The sequence below is a fragment of the Mustela nigripes genome, chromosome 10 (assembly GCF_022355385.1).
Source record: "Mustela nigripes isolate SB6536 chromosome 10, MUSNIG.SB6536, whole genome shotgun sequence".
Taxonomy (NCBI): domain Eukaryota; kingdom Metazoa; phylum Chordata; class Mammalia; order Carnivora; family Mustelidae; genus Mustela; species Mustela nigripes.
In genome coordinates this window covers 61,240,013-61,258,747 of record NC_081566.1, presented here as the reverse complement: position 1 = coordinate 61,258,747, position 18,735 = coordinate 61,240,013, and the positions used below count along the sequence as shown (strand labels likewise).

Genomic DNA, 18,735 nt, shown 5'->3' with positions numbered 1-18,735 from the left:
TTTTATAACTTTAGGAGTCATCCCCGAACAAGACACCCCTTTGGCTCTTTCCTCCTTTGCAAAATAGGGAGCTCGGCTGGGTGTCCTTCTGCGAACGTTCTGTGACGGGGGACCCTTGCTATCTTCCTCTCACCGAGTGCTTGCTTCCTCCCTGCAGTACGTCGGAAGCCTGGATGTGCCGAGGCCCAACAGCCGAGTGGAGATCGTGGCTGCCATGCGCCGGATCCGGGTGAGTGGCTGGAGAGGGCCTGTGAGGGGTCAGAGCCCCAGCATCTTCACTGTCAGCCCTGTAGATGGTGCTGGGGGCATCAGAGTGGACGGCTCCACCCACTGCAAACCCCAGATCCCTCTTCCTCTACCCTCCAGGGAAGCTGTTCTGAGCTGCGTGGTTGATCTTGATTTAAAGGCCAAGGTTAAGATGGATGTGATGGCGGGAGGGGTGCTCCCCCCCCCATCTCCTGGCCTGTTGCTTCTGGAACCGAGATGCACATACCTTGAGGATATGTGGGGTCTCCTGGGAACTGAGCGAGAATGGCGAAGGATCTTTGTTTATTCAGATTTTAGGGAAAATATTTGATAATTAGTTGTTAATTGGCTCAAAATATTTAAGAAGTGAAACGATTTATTGTGGTATAGAAGAAGGTCGACTTGAATTTTTAAGGACAAATTGTGGGATTTCAGCAGAATTTCCGTGGTCAGTTGCTTTAGGCTCTGAAAATGTGTACATTCTCTTCTGGAATTTTGGGGATCTTCTAGCAGCATCTGATAAACATTCTGGACTGTTGTTTTTTGACTCTGGTGCACAAGAGCAGAGATTGAGCAAGAATTAAGTTGTCTTCTGAGCACAGTGAAGAAATTTGTCCATCTGCTCTGCATTGAAATAGAAGCTACTTTAAAGTTGTACATTTCGAAGGGAGGATGGGGATTGATTGAGTGGAATTGTAGGACTTCTTGGAGAAAATGGGTGTTGGAGGTGATGGGATCAGTCATCTCGGATGCAGCCTGGTTTGGGCTCTTTGTCTCCAGAAGAATCTACTAGGTAAATAGAAAACCTATGGCAGATGTTGGGTGCGTCAGTTGGCTTCCTGCCAGTTTTACTTCCTGCCAATTCATCCCATCCACAGAAATCTCAGCTCAATGACAGCAATTTGGGGAAGAAAATTAGTATGTTTGCTCCTGTTTCTCTGAGTAGTTCATTAGCTTATTAAAATTACTTTTTTGGGGCACCTGGGTGTCTCAGTCGATGAGGCATCTGACTCTTGATCTCAACTCTGGTCTTGATCTCAGAGTCATGAGTTCAAGCTCGGTGTTGGGCTCCTCGCTGGGTGTGGAGCCTGCTTTACAAAATAGAAAAATTAGGGGGAGCGGGAGGGGGTAACAGGAGGAGGAGTATTAAGGTGGACACATGTTGTGATGAGTGTTGGGTGTTGTGTGTAGCTGATGAGTCATCAAACACTTCATCAAAAACTAATGTACTACACACAGTGGCTTACTGAACATAAAAAAAAGTTAAGTGATAATAATAATTAAATAAAAAGATCAAAATAACCTTTTCACTGCCTTGATCCTCCCAGTCCTTCAACATTTTTTTTTTTAATTAAGTTGAATCTGTCAAAACTATGAAAAACAGCAGTGCCCTTTCTCATGGATGTGGGAGTGAGTTGCTTCAAGCCCTTTCACATGGGTTCACTCCACATTCACAACAAGCTGTGGTATTGGGGTCTTGTTACCCTCGTTTTTTAGGTTAAACTGAAGCTTGGAGGGATGGTGAGGTGTCCCAGGGTCCGGGCAGTGGTGGGTGTGTGGCCTGAGTCAGTTCCCCCTTGGTCTCAAGAGGCCACGTGAGATCCTTCGTCCGTGTGGCGTCAGGCTTGCCATTCAGTACGTCCCCAGGCCTCTCCTCTTTTCTTCCTCGGCCTTCCCACTCAGGTAGGGAGTGCAGCGGCCTTGGCTAGGGGGTGCCGGGTGGGGCTTTCCCATGCTGGGGGTGCTACTGCTCTCACCGGGCTTGGCACTGTTGCAGCCGTCAGGCCTGGACCTGGGGCTGGCCGTCCTTGGGGTTTCACCAAGAACGTCCCTCTTTCCTTCCTATTCAGCTAAGATGCAGGAAATATGTTGAAAAAATACCCTTTTCATAATTAGAGTCATATCTCTGTTAATATTAGCTGTCAGGAGTAATACTGTGTGTTAGGTGCTTCAGTTGGCCTTTTAGGATGGAAATAAATTTTTCTCTATTATTTGCCACTACTCTAGACAAGGTGAGGATGTTATCACGTGTTGTAGGTGAGGAAACAAGAGTTTTGGTGAGGCTCAATAAGTGGTTCTAGGTCAAGTTGCCATCAGGAGGCGGAGCTGGGACTCGTACCCAGCATGGCGCTGCCTCCTCTATGGCCTGGCTCTTGGACATGGGTTTGGGTGATGGTGCGCCCAGTTGGTGAACCAAAGGGTTGGGCTGTGGGACTTCCCTAGTGAGGGAGTCCATGGCAGAAACACCATTTCGTAGAAGGAACAGAGTGTACTTGTGTAGAAAACCTCTTCCCAAAGCTGGGGTGTCGGCTAGAATTGGTCACGCCCTGGGAGCTGGGGACCCGCAGGGCTGGAGTGGCCCTGTCTCCTCTGCCCCATCATCTGTTAGCCCGCGTGGCCGTGTGCCAGGAGCTCCCGTTCCTGTGACCTGCTTCCAGTGCTTAATGAGTGAGCGGCTCATTCAGTTAGAGGGAGAACTACATTGGCCAGAAAGCTGCTCAGTCTGGCTGGCCGGGCCCTTGTGTAGACAGAACGCTGCAGCAGCAAGCATTCTGGGTGTGTGTTTTACTCCAGAACCCCCAATTCACTGCTCGGTCCAGGCTGCTGTTTTCTCTGCCTCTCTCCCTTTCAAAAGAGCTGTTTTGGCTGTAATTACAGTCATCGAGAACCAAGGCCTGGGATTTCTGTGTAAAGGACTGTTCCTGACTTTCTTTGTCTGTGGAATGGTGCCAAGCCAGCGCTGGGCAGGATACTTCGGGGTTTAGGTGGCTGAACGCTCATGCAGATTCGAAGACGCAGGCCTCCTAGGGCAGAGGGCTGGTCCTCCAAGAAGCCGCCGTGAAAGGGATCGTGGCGTCTTACATCTGGGGGCCTTGCCAAGCCTTTTATATGCCCCTCTCCCTGATCAGGGAGCTCTGCACGGGACAGGGGATGGGGCAGTACAGGTAGAGAGAAGCCCATGGAAGGGGAAGTGACTGGCCTGAGGAGGGCCGTGTTCGGCCTCAGGCCTGGGGCTGCAGCAGGTGTACGGGCCCCTCCTCCTTCCTCAGTTCCCACTGCGGGGCCGACTGCACTGAATATGTGTTCTTCTTCTTCTTCTCTCCCCCACCCCCATTTCTCATTTGTTCTCTGACTGTATAGATTTTCTTTTAAAATTCTTGGTACCTCTTCTGGATTTCTTTTTTTTTTTTTTTTTCCTCCTTTTGTAATGTGCTTTCAAGATTTTTAAACTGATGTTTAAACCATTTTTAAATGTAGAGTTCGGTAGTGTCATTCCCATCATGCCACGGATCTTTCCAAAACTTCTTCCTTTTGTAAAACAAACTCTGTATGAAACCCCAGTTCCTTTCCCTCTTCCCCCAGCCCTTGGCAACCACCTTTATACTCTGGTCTCTCTGATTTTGGCTGCTTAGATACCTCATAAATGGAATTCTACTGTATTTGTCATTTTGTGACTGGCTTGATTCATTTCGCATAATATCCTGGAGGTTCCTCTGTGCTGTGGCATGTGACAGGATTTCCTTCCTTTATGAGACTGTGTAGTAGTCAATTGTACGTGTATAATTAACGCATTTTCTTTATTCGTCCTTTTGTTGATGGGCACCTGCGTCTCTTCTCCCTTTTGGCTGTTGCGAATACACGCAGCGTATTCACAAATACACGCTGAGCACGAACGTGCAAATATCTTTGAGATCCTGCTTCGAATTCTTTTGGGTCTATACCCAGATGCGGGAGGGCCGCATCGTATGGCAATTCTATTTTTAATGCTTCATATTATCTTCCATAATGGTTGTATTGTTTAAAATTCCCACCCATGGTACACCAGGGTTTCAAGATTTTTCTTTTTTTTTTTGAATAATGTGTGCCTTCTTGGTGCTGGATCTTTAAATAGATGGGTTTCCTTTTCTGGAAGGGGTATGTCGGGGTGGAAACCACTAAGCCGGGCGGGGGGGGGGGGGCTCTGGGGGGGGGGGGAGGGAGGCGTCAGGAGGCAGAGCAAGCACTCACGGTGGGTTACCCGACTGCCTCCTGTCATAGAGCCTTCCTGGCTGAACTTGCCCATGCCAGGGCCCAGGGGTTCCTTGTACTGCACTTCCGAGGACTGGGCTTGAGGTTGTGAACGGCTGTAACTTCAGGGTGATGCCGTCCTGGATATGGGGTGGCATGTATGTGGGGGACTCGTCAGGACTGAGCCGAGTAGACTGCTTGCTGTCCACCAGCGGGATGAACGTGCGTCAGCTCGTTCCTCCGTCCTGCAGGTATTTCCTGAGCACTGTACGCTTCATCAGCGTCCGAATCTTCCTCTGGTGCTGGCATTTGGCCATGGACGAGATAAGCACACGAATAACTAAGTTAATAGGCGAGGGGCAAGAGGTTAGGAAGTGTGTAGCTGGAGATCTAGCCCAGTCTGGGGAGACAGGGCAGCCGTGTGGGCTCCCAAGATAGAACCCGGGATTAGCAGCCGCTGCAGCCGGATGACACCCCCCTTGACCCTGCCCAGCTGAGGATGTCACGGCTCAGGGAGGACTTGCTGTCTTGAGGGAGCACGTCCCCTCACAGCCCCCTCCGGGCCCCAAGTGCCTCACTTCCTGCTTGACCATCACTGCAGACTCTGGGAGTTTTTCCTGAGTGACTTTGAACAGAATTCTTTAAATCCGGTCTGTCCTGCACTTAAGGGCCACGGAATCCTGGCACGTGCTTCATTGTTTGGTGGGGACTGGGATTGCGGCTTCTCCGTCTGTCCATTGGGTGTTCCCGAGGGGACAGTGAGGCCCACACAGGAGGAGGACCCAGGTCTTCGGACGCCCAGTACCTCCCACCGCTGTAGAGCGAGACCTGGGGGAGGTCACTGTGCAGTGTTTGCTTTTTTGTTTTCTTCATACCGCTTCTGGGAGTTTCCACTGACGGGGAGTGAGGGTGAATTCTGGTTTGCTCGGGGGATCCTTCTGAGTTGGAAGGATCTGCAGTCACAGGTAGCTGTGGTTTTGGGGTCTCTCACCGCCTTCTATGTTTGCTCATTCAGGATGTGCCCCTTTGCTCAAGGCCATGGGGACCCTGGTCTGTTCCCTCTGTGGTCTGTCCCCTCCGTGGTCTGTCTTACTCAAGCTTCAGCTTCTCTCCTATTCTGTCTGCTGTTGCTGTAACCAGTCATCACAGACTTGTTTAGAACCACACGGAGTCATTAGCCAATGGTCCTGGAGGTCATTGTGCGGGACAGTCTTCGCGTCTTGTGATTCTTAATCACATCTGCAGTGTCCTTTTTGCCACATGCAGTAATAGTCCCAGGTTCCGGGAGTTAGCGCTGGACATCACTGGGGGCCTGTTCCACCAACCCCACGTGCCTTGCCTGTAGCCTACAAAAAAGAAGCAAGTGAGGGAGCCCAGACCCAACCCAGGCGGCCTTCTGATTCCCGCCCTGATCCTTTCCCTCACCCGTCCAGCTGCCTGGGCGGGGACTCCCATGTTCTCCTCTGATCCCTGGAACCATCTGGGCAAGAGGGAAGTTTATACTCTCCAGAAGCAAGCACAGGCTGATTGTCCTGCTTTTTGTCTACCAACGATCCCGATGTCTGAGCAGGTGCCATCTGGAAGACGAAGAGGAGAGGGGAGGGGTCTACGGGCCACCCTCCCCGACTTTGCAGGCAAAGTGGAGGGAAGTTCTGTGTGAGCCCAGGGTTGGTTTGGTTCCAACTGGGGCTGCTTGGTTGCAGGTTTCTGGTGGAAGGGGAAGGTGGATCCAGCCTGCTGGCCTTGCCTCACGGTACCTGCGTGTGTAGAGGGGAATGCAGCAGGCAGATATTTGCTATGATTTGAATGCCTTTTGTTCCCAACATGATCACCAGCCAGTCCCTGTCCCTGCACGTTTTGGTTTCCCTGGGAAAGCAGCGCTGTGCAGTTAGAGCCCTTAGTGAGGACTAATAAGAGTTGGGTTCTGAGTCTTCTTATTGGAAGGTGTAACCATTCAGTTCATCTCCGCTTCCTGGTTTGTAAAAGGGAGAGGATCATACTTCTTGTCTTGCTGGTGCTGTTGTCAAATCTGGGATGATGCCTGAAAAGATACTTTGTAAGCCACAAAGGGGTATTTATATTCATCTGTATCATTTCTGTACCTTCTTTTGGGTTTCAAAGCATTGTGCAAACACAGATCAATAGCCCGAGAGACACCACCCTGCTTCATGGAAGTCCTTTTAATGGCTAGCGTCTTCTTGTAGATTTCAGTGCAAACCTCGCTTCCTCAGGGAGGCTTCTCCAGCCCCCACAGGTCATTTTGTCCCTTCCTGCGTTCTTGGGCACCTCACCCCTCCCTTTGCTGCACTCAAGTGACTTTGCAGGCTGTCCGTATGACAGCCTGTGCTCAGTGGACTTTTGCTGAGTGACTGAGAAAATTAATCTTCATTGATGACCACGTGAGCATCCAGCAGTGAAACCCAGTGAGATTTCGCCAAGGGGGTGCCGGGAAGGAGGAATGCTCTGGGCTCCGGTGTGTGGAGAACCAGGCTGGGCTTGAGCTGGGTACCTGCTGTTCTGTTACTTCCTCACCTTTGGAACCTTTTGTAGCTTCTAGAAGGGGAGCCTTCTAGAAGGGGAGAAGGGGAGAAGCATCTTGCTGGAGCTTTGGTGTGGGAGAGGGGACAGACAGCTGTCCTTGTGGCCAAAGACTGGATTTCTGGCTGTGAAAAGACCAGGGGACAGGTCCCTGCTGTAGAAACATGGCATAGTCTCCTGGAAGCTAGAGCAGCCTGGACCTGAAGCTGTGTGTGTGCTTGTGTCCAGAGGTGCTCAGAGGTGGTTGGTCTTTCTTTGTGGCTCCTCCGGCTGTGGGCTGAATTAAACCTCTGGTCATGTTGCAAACACCTTTCACAGGTGTCCAGGATGGGAGCATAGATTTCCGTCTAGTGGTGACCTGATTTCTCAGATGTGGCTGCTCAGGAGTGCTGTGGCTCCGTGGTCTTGAACAGAATGGGCTGGTGCCCAGGAAGTGGCCAAGCCCACCCCCCTCCCACAGGCCCCTTCTGGTATTACTGACTCTTCCAGAACTTTTTCTCAAGGGATAACAACCCCAGCATGAATCGGCCCCGGGGTGCTGCTGTTTTGGGAGAACATCCGGGTCCTGGGCGGGCTGGCGGGCTGTGTGGGGCAGCCCCAGCCCTTGTGAGAGCCTCCTGTCCCTGCCGCCTTTCCTTCCCCACCGCCAGTCAGCCACAGCACCCCATCCCCCCACGTGTAACCCTCTCCCTGTGTGGGTTCCTGCAGCATCACATGTTCCATGGTCGGTAATTTTTCTCCTTCTCAAGTTCAAGGCTGACTCGTCTACCTTGGAACAGCTTAGGTGGCAACGCAGACCCTCTCTCGTTACCTGTTATCCACCCCTCCACCCCCGGCTTCCATAACCCGTGACTGCTAATGTATGGGGCTTAACACAACTTTGGTTCAGTGTCTTAAAGATCAGGAGGTCAAAAATTTTGACCTGGGGCTCAAGTCAAGGGGTTGACATGGTGGTTTTCCTTCTTGAGGCCCCAGGAGGGAATCTGTGCCCTTGCTTTTCCAGCTTTTAGAGGCTGCCTGAATCCCTGGGCCCTGGACCCCTTCCATCTCCCGGGCCAGCAGTCCTGGCCTTTGACCTCTTCTCCGACCCTCCTGCCTTCCTCCTTCCCTCACCGGGACCCTTGTCAGTACCCAGGCCTCTCCATCGTGTGCTTCCCTGACCATCCAGGTTAGTCTCCCCGACTCAGAGCCTGTGATTGAAAGACCGGGCAGAGCCCCCTTTTGCCGTGCAAGGGTAATACACTCACAGGGTTTGGAGGTCAGGTTGGGGACCTCATGGGGTGGGGGTGTCCCTGTTCTGACTCCCAGCATAGGAGTAGAGTGTTAGACTTGTAGCAGGGTTGGAAGAGTTCAACCCCTTGTCTGAGGTGCTCTAGTGGGGGCCAGACACCATCTGCTCAAATCCTGTCCTACTGTTTGCCGCCTGAATGATGGCGCAAGTTTCTTACCCCATTGGCCTTGGTTAATCACCAGTAAAACTGGGATGTCGTGTTGGCAGATGCATCTCATGGGTATATCTATGGCTGCAACGCACTGAGCAAAGCCTGTCGCACGAGGGTTGTGCTCCATAAACCATAGTTCTTTCCCCTCCTTTTCTTTTTTTAAAGGTTTATTTATTTTAGAGTGGTTGGGGGGAGGGGCAGTGGGGGAGAGAGAGAGGGGGAGAGAGAGAGAGAATCTCAAGCAGACTCCCGGTGGAGCACAGAGCCCATGCGGGGCTTGATCCCAGGACCCTGAGATCACAACTTGAGCCAAAATCAAGGGTCAGATGCTCAACCGACTGTGCCACCCGCTCCCCCCTTCCCCTCCGTCCTAACTAGTATGTATTGGGCAGGGACACTGGGGAGCTGGCACGGGGTCAAGTTTCGCTTTGGGAGTCAGTTACTTTTTTTCCTTCGTCTGTAGATGAAGGCTTCTCAGAAGGGTTTCCATGGCACTCTTGGAATCTATAAGTGTGCTTTCCAGGGTCGGAGAATCCTCTGGAAGAATTTTTAAAATTTGGTGTTTCCATTTGATCCTAGTGAAGTCACCCAAGCGTGTTCCAGGCTGCCTGAGGGCCACCCCCTGCCCCTGGGCAGTGAGCGGATTCACCGTCTGCAGGGGTGTTTGTCTGCCCGAGCCGGCCCCACGTCTTCCTCCGTGATTGTCAAGCACCGCGGAGAAAAAAAAGTTCATCCTCCGTCTGTAACAGATGGCCATGAGAGCAGGGACAGATGACTGAACTGGGCAGCAGTCTGGACAGCGGGCAGGGGCAGAAAGTGGGCTTGGTGGGTGGAGCTTGGGGCTGAGGGCCGGGCGCGGCACAGCCGTTCTCCCTGGGTGCTGGTGGAGCTGTTCGCTGCTGCGGGGACGGGACCTTTCTGGTTAATTCCAGCAGCTCCTCTGATGGGCTGGTCCCTGGACCATCCCGGTGGTCACGATGCGGAGTATCACCCTGAGTGTGCGTGCACCAAAGTTAGGAGAACCCTGGGGCCAGGTGGTCAGTACTAGGGTTTCAGTGAAATAACAAGGTCTTCTCTGACACAAACAGCTTTCCTTTGAATTTATTTAGGGGTACACTTTGTGTTTAATTTAGAAATTTGTATCAGACCTGGATGCATGAGTACGTACTATCTTGTTTTAGGCCATACGTGTGAAATCATGTTGCAACAAACTTGATTTGTCGGGGCTTGTTTTGGTAGTGACTTGATGGGTACTTAATTCCCATACCCTACAACTCACCTGTTTCAGGGACGTAATTCATTGGTGTTTAGTCTGTTTCTAGTGTTGGGCAACCATTACCCCAGTCAGGTTTAGAGCATTTTCATCACCCCAAAAAGAAATTATGCCCCTTAGCCAGCATTTCTCAGTCTCTCCCCTGAGGCCCCCAGCTCTAGACAACCACTAATCTAATTTCTGTCTTTATGGATTTGTGTGTTCTGGACACTTCCTAGAAATGGCCTCCTACGACACATGGCCTTTTATTCTGGCTTCTTTGATTTCATATCATGTTTACAAGCTTCATTTATGTTGTGGCATGGATCAGCATTTCATTTCTTTTTATTCCCAAATAATATTCCTTAGTATGGATGTAGCAAAAATCATGTACTCATTCAAACACTGAATGTTTGCGAGAACATTTCTTGCTTTCTCTAAAGGGGGGGGGGGGGCGGACTTTATTGAACTTCAGAGAACACTTGGTGTGGCTTGAGCAGCGTGTGATGGCTTGGTTACAGCTGTCTTCTCAGCCGGAGGAAGAACAAATCATTGCTTTCTTAGGGGAACTGTGGTGACGCACTCTCATCAATATGAAGAATGGTGTGCTGAGAGCAGAACCTAATATTTTTCCTGTATTCATTAAAAAAAATGTATTGACTCCTTTTATGAGTCAGTATTCTTTTAGGTGCTGAGGACACAGCAGTCTACAAAACAAAGCCCCTGTCTGCCTGGAGTTTCATTCTGCTGGTTGAAATTGGAGGTAGGGGAGGAGGCCATTTACATAGTGTATCACGTGTGAATTCTCTGCAGGAAGACAGAGCAGAAAATAGAATAGATAGTGCCAGAGGAGAGGGGGTGGGTGCTACTTTATATGGAGTTTTGGAAAAGCCCTCTGCATTATGGAGGCCTTTGAATTGCAAGAGATGTGAATATGGAAGGGAGGGAGGATCATGTGACTGTCTGGAGGAAGATACCCAAACCTGCAGAGGGGCAGTAAGTGCAAGGGCCCTGGGGCAGGAATGGGCTTTGCAGGTTCAAGGAATAGCAAGAAGGTCAGTGTGACCAGAGACTCAAGGGTCCCAAGTAGGGACAGTAGATCACACCTCATGAGAATCTGGTTCACTTAGTACCTACTAAAGTCCTGCCCACACTTGAGGAAATGCATTTATGTGTCCCCTGAATCTACACTGGACTGGAAAATCATTCTGTATGAGAAGCTTTGGTTCTGCTCCTAAGGCGAGCGATTCGGAAATGAGTTTAAAACCGGAGCAGGACTGCTAAATACATTCCCCATCAGCAGAGGAGTTAGGAAGAATCAGTTATCATCAAAGCCAAATGCCCTTTTGCTTTGAAAGAAGCTGTCTTGATTACAGCTGTTTGTGCTCAAGAGTAAGAAATAATTTAATTGTGTTTCCACAGGAGCATTTGAATATTGCCCAGCCCAGCCCCCAGATTCTTGCATGGCCCGCTTAGTACCCGAAGTGGCGGTGTTTCTCCGTCACACCAGAGGTTGGGAAGAACCCCACTTCATTGCTGTGACACTAGCCAGTCTTTGGGGACCCATTTGTTCAGGTTTCTGCCATTAGTAGCTGAGCAGCCACTCCTGATTTTGAGGACTTCTGTGGATTTTTAAGTATCTGTAATCCTCATCATGTTAACCATTTGTAAGTGTACAACTCAGTGGCATTAAATATGTTCCTAATTCTCAGGACGCCTGGGTGGCTAAGCATCTGCTTAGATCATGATCCCAGGGTCCTGGGATCGAGTCCCGCATCAGACTCCTTGCCCAGCGAGGAGCCTGCTTCTCCCTCTGCCTGCCGCTCCCTCTGTTTGTGTTCACTCTCTCTGACAAATAAATAAAATCTTAAAGATATTCACAGTTCTGTGCCCATCACACTCTATATCCAAAACCTTCTCATGGTCCCCACCGTGAGCCCTGTGCCCACTAAACAATAATCACCTCTTTTCCCTTGGACTCTGGTAGCCTCTATTCTGCCTGCTGTCTCTACGATTTTGCCTTTCCCAGAATCCTCCTCTAAGCAGAATCTCCTACAACATTTGCCTTTCTCTGACGTATTTCACTAAGTATGCTGTTTTCAGGAACCATCCGTAGTGTAACGTAAGTCCAATTTCGGCCCTTTCAATTGAGTAGCACGCTGTTGTGTGATGTCTTGCACTCAGCACATCACACAGACTGTAGTGTGTGGCTGTTTCCTCTTTGGATCCTGAGCCACGTGCTCAAGGACGGGGATGTGCAGCTCGGTTCACTGAGGACCTGAGCTGCTTGTGGGGGGACCCCTCAGACCCCTGTGGAGTGGCCCGATCTGTTCCTTAGGCGTACTTCCTAGTTAAGTCCATGTTCATGTCCATTGTCCTCTAATTTAAGTCTCCAGGAGCCCCATAAAAAGCAAGTCTTACCCTTGCTTTACAGATAAAGGTCCCGAGAAGGGAAGTAACTCACTCAAACTAATGACACCACTGTTGTCCTTATCAGTAATGACCAAATTTGGATAAAGACTGTGCTGTGTGCTGTGTCACGGTGTCAGGCTCTAGCAAAGAGCTTCGTGAGTGTCACGTGACTTGGTCCTCTCGGCAGCCACACGCATAGGCATGGTCATGGTCCCATTTTACAGATGAGGAAACCAAGGCCCAGAGAGGCTCACTCGCTTGTCCTGAGTCACAGGGCTGGGAAGGGGGGAATCTGGGATTCTGTCCAGAGCTTGGATGTGGTTTGGCTGTGTTGTCAGAACCAGCATGAGTCTGCAGCCCACTTACTCCGGGCTCAGATGTCCTCCAAGGACGTGCTGCTGGGCCCCGTGTTTCCAAACGTCGGTCCGGGCCACGTCCTCTGTGTCCCTGATGGTGCCTTTCTTCAGCCTGGGAACTCTGCCAGACAGTGTACAGCACTGGCTGTAAATAAGGCCATATTTGATTTTTATAAACTTCTCTTTAGAGTTTGAGACCCATACGTCCTGACTGACACCCCCGCTTGGGTGTCCCAGAGGCACCTTCATTTCAGTATGTCAGAAATGGAATTCGTCATTCCCACAGTCTCTTCTCTTTGCTGTGAACCCTCTCCCCTGAGTCTGTTTTTCTCCTCACATTTGCTTATCTCCCTGCAAGCATCTTATCGGCGCAGGAATGGAAGCCAGAAACCTCAGGGTCACCTTACTGACCCCGCATCAGTCACCCCTACTGATGGGGCCTCTCAAATACTGCTCAAATGCGTGTCTCCTGTGAACCCCTACCCAGGGAGGAGGGCCCTATCCTGTCACCGCACACCCCGTCGCAGGAACCCCTGCACGGTGGCCGTGCCCTTGGCTGAACCGCACTCTCCCCATCTTCTGCACGGTGGCCCAGCTCCTCTGTCTGAAGACGGGTCTGCAGGCGGGTCTGCAGGAATCGTCCTGCTCAGAACTGTTTGGCGATGGTTCATCACCTGTGGGCTGGAGTCTGAAGTCTGTGCGAGACACATGGGGTTCTTTGGGGACCCTCAGGCCACAGTGGGGTCCTGTTGAGGCCCCCCTCTGCTCTGCTCTTTACCGCTGTCTGGGAAGCGTCCCTTTATCCACAGGGTGGGGGTCTGTCCCACAGGGACTCTGCTGAGCTTCTGCTTATCTTCCACACAGCCGCAGAGCATTTGTCCCTTCTGGGAGCTCTCCTTCTACAGAGACCTCGGTCTCTGCATTTGCTGTAATGTATTTCTCTCCCCGAGGGCATGGACTGTGGTCAGCCTCCCTCGAGCCAAGGGGCGAATCTCTCAATGGCTCTTTCTTCTTTGGGAAAACAGGAGCAGTGTCGCCCCTGTGGGAAAGAAAGGCAGGGACAGGTGTCTGGTCCGTAGCACTGCCCGGCCTGGGATGGGTGATGTAGTCGTTGTGGGAGTCTCCTGTCCTTCCCCGCTGGGGATACGACTGGACAGGAGCCTTGCCTCCACCCCCCGCTACCATCTGTTGGAATGTTTCCTTCTGAGTTGTTCGGGATTTGGAGGCAGGAGCCTTTGGAAGCAGGAGCCCTTGGCGGGTTTCCTGCTTCATGGGGAAGTTAATTTTTCTTAGGGGACTTACGGGAAGTTAATTTTTCTAAACCTCAGGCTTCCCCTTATAAAATAAGGGGCATCTCTGCAAGGTCACCTCGTGGCTCTTCCCTGCAGCTTCGAGGACCCGTGATGTGGAAGGTTTTGTAAACCGTCAGGTGCGCACACAGGTGGGTTGTCAGACCCAGAAGGCAGCGAGACCAGCGCACGGGCTCCAGGCCAGTACGGTCTCCCACCGGTGTGGAATCTGGTGCTTCCCTCGCCAGGTCTGGGTGAAAAAGTTGCCATGTCTGCCTATTCTGTATGGCCCCCACTCCCCTGGCCTTTCGGTTGGTGTGAAAAATAGCGGGACAGCTGCCACTCCCGTCCCTGTGCTCCTGCTGCCCTGTCCTCGGGGTCCGAGGAGAGGCGTCTCCCCACGTGGCCGTTGGCTGCAGGAATGACAGACCCCTTCCCCACAGTGAACTCAGTCCTGCTAACCAGCAGGAATCCCCCTTGTTAGTGTGATATTAGCAGTTTCCCCACCTGCTAACCCTCTCGAGGAGATCTGGCATTCCTGCTCGCTGCTGTTAATGGTCCCCTCACCACAGGGCTTGCGCAGTCGCTGGTGTGCACATCCTGCCTTCCTTCGGCAAAGTGGATCTTTGTTTATCCTGGCCCAGGAGGAGCTGGGAGAGAAGGCATTTTGAATAGTTTGGGGTGTCTGTTCGTTGCTAATATTTTAAAACTTGATGTGGTGCCTCTTTCATTCTTTTTTTTTTTTTTCCTAAGATTTATGTATTTTGAAGAGAGCATATGCACACACAAGCAGGGGGAGGGGCAGAGGGAGAAGGAGAGAGAGAATCTCCAGCAGACTCCACGCTGAGCACGGAGCCTGACGCAGGGCTCAACCTCACGGCCCTGAGATCACGACCTGAGCCGAAACCAAGAGTCGATGCTTACCCAGTGGAGCCACCCAGGCGCTCCCTTAATTCTTTTGGGTTAGGAGTCGAAAGCCACTTCACAGGAAAAGCCAAGAAAGAACAGGGAGGGAATGGTTTCATTTCTTATAGGTACATGGGGGCACCCCCAACATCAGACATGTAGCAGCGAGAGTCTAGCTCAGATATACCAATGACAGCAAGTCGATCCTTGCTGTTCAGTAACAGGTGCTGTTCCGAGCCCTTGGCCTGGGTGCCTCTTTATAGAGGAGCTTCAGTCACTCGGCCAAGGTCACACAGTCAGTCAGTGACCAGAAGTCTGGCTCTAGTACCTGCACTCCTCACTGCCACGCTGCTGCTCTAAGGCGGACCGACATTCCCACTTGGTTCCCCCCATTCTGGATCATCTGTAGGTGGACATCGTGTGTTAGTACAGAGTGTGGCCTTGACCTCTCCACCTGGCCTCTCCCTGCGCAGAGTCGGCGGCAGTCTGCGTTTGCTGCATCCTGCAGATGCTGGACCCATTCCGCCTCTGCTTCCGGGGAGCTGCTGGTTGAGCCGGTTTGCTCAGGTAGGGCTTCCAGACCAACCTGTTCTCCCCTGGTCTTCGCCATCCGCTGGCTCTGCTGCAGAAACAGCTGATAAACAGAACCAGGCCGCTGAGAGGGAGAGTGGGACAGCAGGGTCCCCGTGGAGGTCGCCTGCTTGCTGGGAAGAGCCGAGGCCTAGAAATCCATGTGCAGTTGATGGGGGAGCTGTTGGCCTGATGAGGCTTGTGGGCACACAGGTCGGTTGGTCTCTCCCTCCTTCCCGAAAGGGCATGGGATGCTGACCAGCAGGACACCAGGTGCTGCTAACAGCTGAGGCCCTCCTCGGATGGGTACCGGGCAGCCCTCTGCCTTCCCTCAGTGCCGACCCTGCTGCTCAGGGGCTCTGGCTGGACCCTTCTCCCGGCACCTGCTGTCTTCGCCCAGGCCCGCCCCACTCCGCGCCCTTCTTCAAGCCTGGTTAGATGTCGATGTTGGCTTGTTCATGTGGTCTTCATTTAGCAGGGATAACACTTAAATAAGAGTTTGGCTGCTTTTAAACTAAACAACTATACCTGCCAAGGGGCCAGTGCGGAGTCAGTAGCCAGATCGTTTAATGAAAGACATGGTATTGATTTACGACTTTCACTTTAATCCATTCCCAGACACCTCCACACTTAATTGTACGGCCAGGCACGCAGGCTGCTCCTTTGAGAATCCTGTGTCCTGCCTGCAGAGAGAGGGGAGTTTCTCCTGAGTGTGCCTGTGACAGGTGTGTCCGGCCTCCTGGAGGAGGCTGTGTTGGCAGAGCTGACGGGTTCCTCCTCCCCCTGCTCACAGCTTCTCGACCAGCTTCTGTCATGCCTCTGCTCAAACACTGTCCATGGCTCCCTATTACCTGTGAACAGAACACGGAGTTCTCAGCTGGTGGGCAGGGGCCTCCCAGGCTGGCTCCACTGTGCCTGTCGAAACTTCTTTCCCGTTGTTGTCCGGCTGTGGCCATGCAGACTTTCTAACTTGGTGTTGAGTGTGTGGTGTCCAGTTTCTCCTGCTTGTCCTCTTCTTCCTTTCTCTGGGATTCTCTCCCTTTGCTGCCCGCCCGCTGTCACCACTTCAAGGCCCACTCCAAATGGAAATCTTGGCTAAAAAATTGTGATTTCTCTGAGCTGGGGTTCAGCTCTGCTCTGGTCTCTTGCTCCTCAGGTACATTTTAGCCTGCTTTGTTTTATAGTTGTTGTTCTTATTAAATGGGGACTCCGTGAGAGCAGTGACGCTGTTGGTCACGTGTGTCCCTGGCAGCGGCGAGTCTGAGCCTGGGGGAGTAGCCCTGAGTCTCCCAAGTGCGCCCTCCATGCCCTTGTAAATACTGTACATATCCAGCCCGGTCGTCCTCACGGGAGCTTTCAGAGATCGGAGCTGTGTTTAGTCCTGCTCTTGAACCTCAGTGTTAGGGGGCCGGGTCAGGGGCCATCTGAGGAACCCTGCAGGGGTGGAGACTGAGGGTTGATGGTCTGATACTCAGGCCGCCAGCTGCTTCACCTGCCATCGGGCCATCAGGGACCCCTTCTCTAAACACGCGGTGAGCTTACCCCTGCTCAGTGGCGGTCTGCTTTATTTAAGCTTTTTAAAAACGTCACCAGGTTTGCAGAATTATGGCAAAGAAAGTACAAGGAGTTCCTGTATCTCTCCCTCCCCCACCGCTTCCCTCAGTTTCTCCAGTGACTGGTGTGTGTGGCATGTTCGTAACCATGAATGAACCAATAGCGATCCACGATGATGAACTAAAGTCCCTACTTCATGGGGCTTCTGTAGCTTTTCCTAATGTCCCTTTTCCAGGGTCTGGTCTGAGATACCCCATTATATTAAGTCACCGTGTCTCTCGAGGCTCCTCTTGGTGGGGACAGTTCTCAGCTTGCCCTTGCGTCGGTGACTTCCACAGGCTTGAGGGGTTCTTCTCCAGCATATAGTTTAGAATGCCCCTCAGTTGGGATTTGTCTGGCTTTTTGTCACGAGTGGAGGGATGTGTTTGGGGAAGAACAGAGAGACGATGTGCCCTTCCCACCCATTCTGCCCGTGTGGCTTATCCCTGTTGGTGTTAACCTAGCTCCCAGGACTCGAGATAGTGTGTGTGAAGTGACGACTCTTCTTTCTCACTTTCCGTGCTGTCGTCTCTGGGAGAAAGTCCCTGTGTCACTCACAGAGTGGGGAGGCAGGTTCTACTCCCTGAGTATCTCCATAAGTTGGATGGAATTCTGCATCGAGATTTGTCTCTTCTCGCCACTCACTTCAGGAATTTTTTTACATCAGTGTGGACTCGTTCACGCTCCTTTCATACTTCGGGCTCTAACTGCTGTTCTATTTGGTTCTTCTGTTCCTGCTTTGGCCACTGAGAGCTCATTTGCGTGGTTCCTACATCCCTTTGATAGAACCCCATCAGTGTGGAGGCTTGTTTTGTCCTTTTTTTTTTTTTTTTTTTTTTTTTAAGTTTTCTGGCTCTACAAGATGCTCCAGGCTCATAGTGTAGATTTCCTGACGAGTTCCGGGGTCCCCTATTTTTGTAGGGAGCCCTCATTCCTTTCACCAGAGAATGGTGTCAGGAATCCAAGACGGGGGGGGCGAGGTGTGCACATGCTCCAGGGGAGGCTTTGCTCCTTGGCCCCCTCAGCCATTAGAGCAAGGAAAGGTGGGCATGCAAATGCTCCTCTGCTTTCTCTCCCATCACTGATTCTGTCTATAACCACCTGTATCTGTGTTCAGCTCAACCTTAATCTGTGCTGAAGCTTCCAGATCTAATCCGTCACCTCCTGACTGGTTCCAGCCTCCTCCCTTGGCTTATCTGTGGCTTCCTTGGCAAGGGTGAGAAAACTGGCTCTCACCGTGGCTTTGTTTCATTGTTGGGTTCCAGCGCAGTGGTTGAAAGGTTGTTAAGCTGGATCCCTGGGGGAGGGCCCTTAGCTCTCACACGTCTACGCATACTGCGTTCTGCCTTGACTTTCCTGGACTCCGCCCTCAGACTCCCGCCTCCACAAGTGAGGCTGTTTCTTAGGTCTGTGGTGTGTTTAGACGCTTCTGTCCCAGTTCGCCCTTCCATCCCGGGATTTCCCTCGCTTTCCCTGCCGCCCCCCCCACAACCTCCCCAGTGATATTTGTCTTAATGGCATGCATGAAGGGTTCCTCTTGTGCTGTGGAGTTCTCTGGGTTTCTGACAAACACTTAGAGGTCTCATTTTTACCATCACAGTATCCTACAGACTGATTTCGCCATCCTGAGTAACCCCCCGTGCTTTACCTGTTCAACCCCCACCCCCCGATCGCAAATCCTTGTCAACTGCTATTGACGCGGTCTCTCCAGCTTCGTCTTTTCCAGAATGTCCTGTGACCAGAATCACAGCGTGTAGGTTTCCTACAGGCTTCCTTCTGTCACTTAGCCATGTGCACTTAAGGGTCATCCCTGTCTTTTTGTGGCTTGACAGCTCATTACTTTTCACCGCTGAACCACATTCCATGGTGTCCGCGTACCCACCGCCCTTCATGGACTCAGCGCTCCTGAAGGAGGACACCTTCCGTGCCTCCAGAGTTTGGTGACTCTTCATCGTGGCCAACGAAGCTTCTGTAAACATGCCTGTGCAGATTTTCAAATCTCTTGGATAAACATCTGGAGGTCCTTCCCCTTTATACAGAGTCAGTGCCCTCTGAAAGTAGACTAGTTCTGGTGCTGAGCTGCCCCTACACGGACTTGCTTTTTTTTTTTTTTTTTCTTCTCT

General features: G+C 51.7%; 1 protein-coding gene across 4 annotated transcripts in view; it reads left to right on the top strand.

Moving 5' to 3' along the window:
- LOC132025746 (carboxyl-terminal PDZ ligand of neuronal nitric oxide synthase protein-like) overlaps nt 1-18,735 on the top strand; it is a 262,674-nt gene that overhangs the window by 72,202 nt on the left and 171,737 nt on the right. For all 4 annotated transcript variants that reach the window (XM_059413435.1, XM_059413434.1, XM_059413436.1 and 1 more), the window contains one exon: nt 158-229. In XM_059413435.1, the coding sequence (XP_059269418.1) occupies nt 158-229 (72 nt within the window). The remainder of the gene's footprint in view (nt 1-157; nt 230-18,735) is intronic.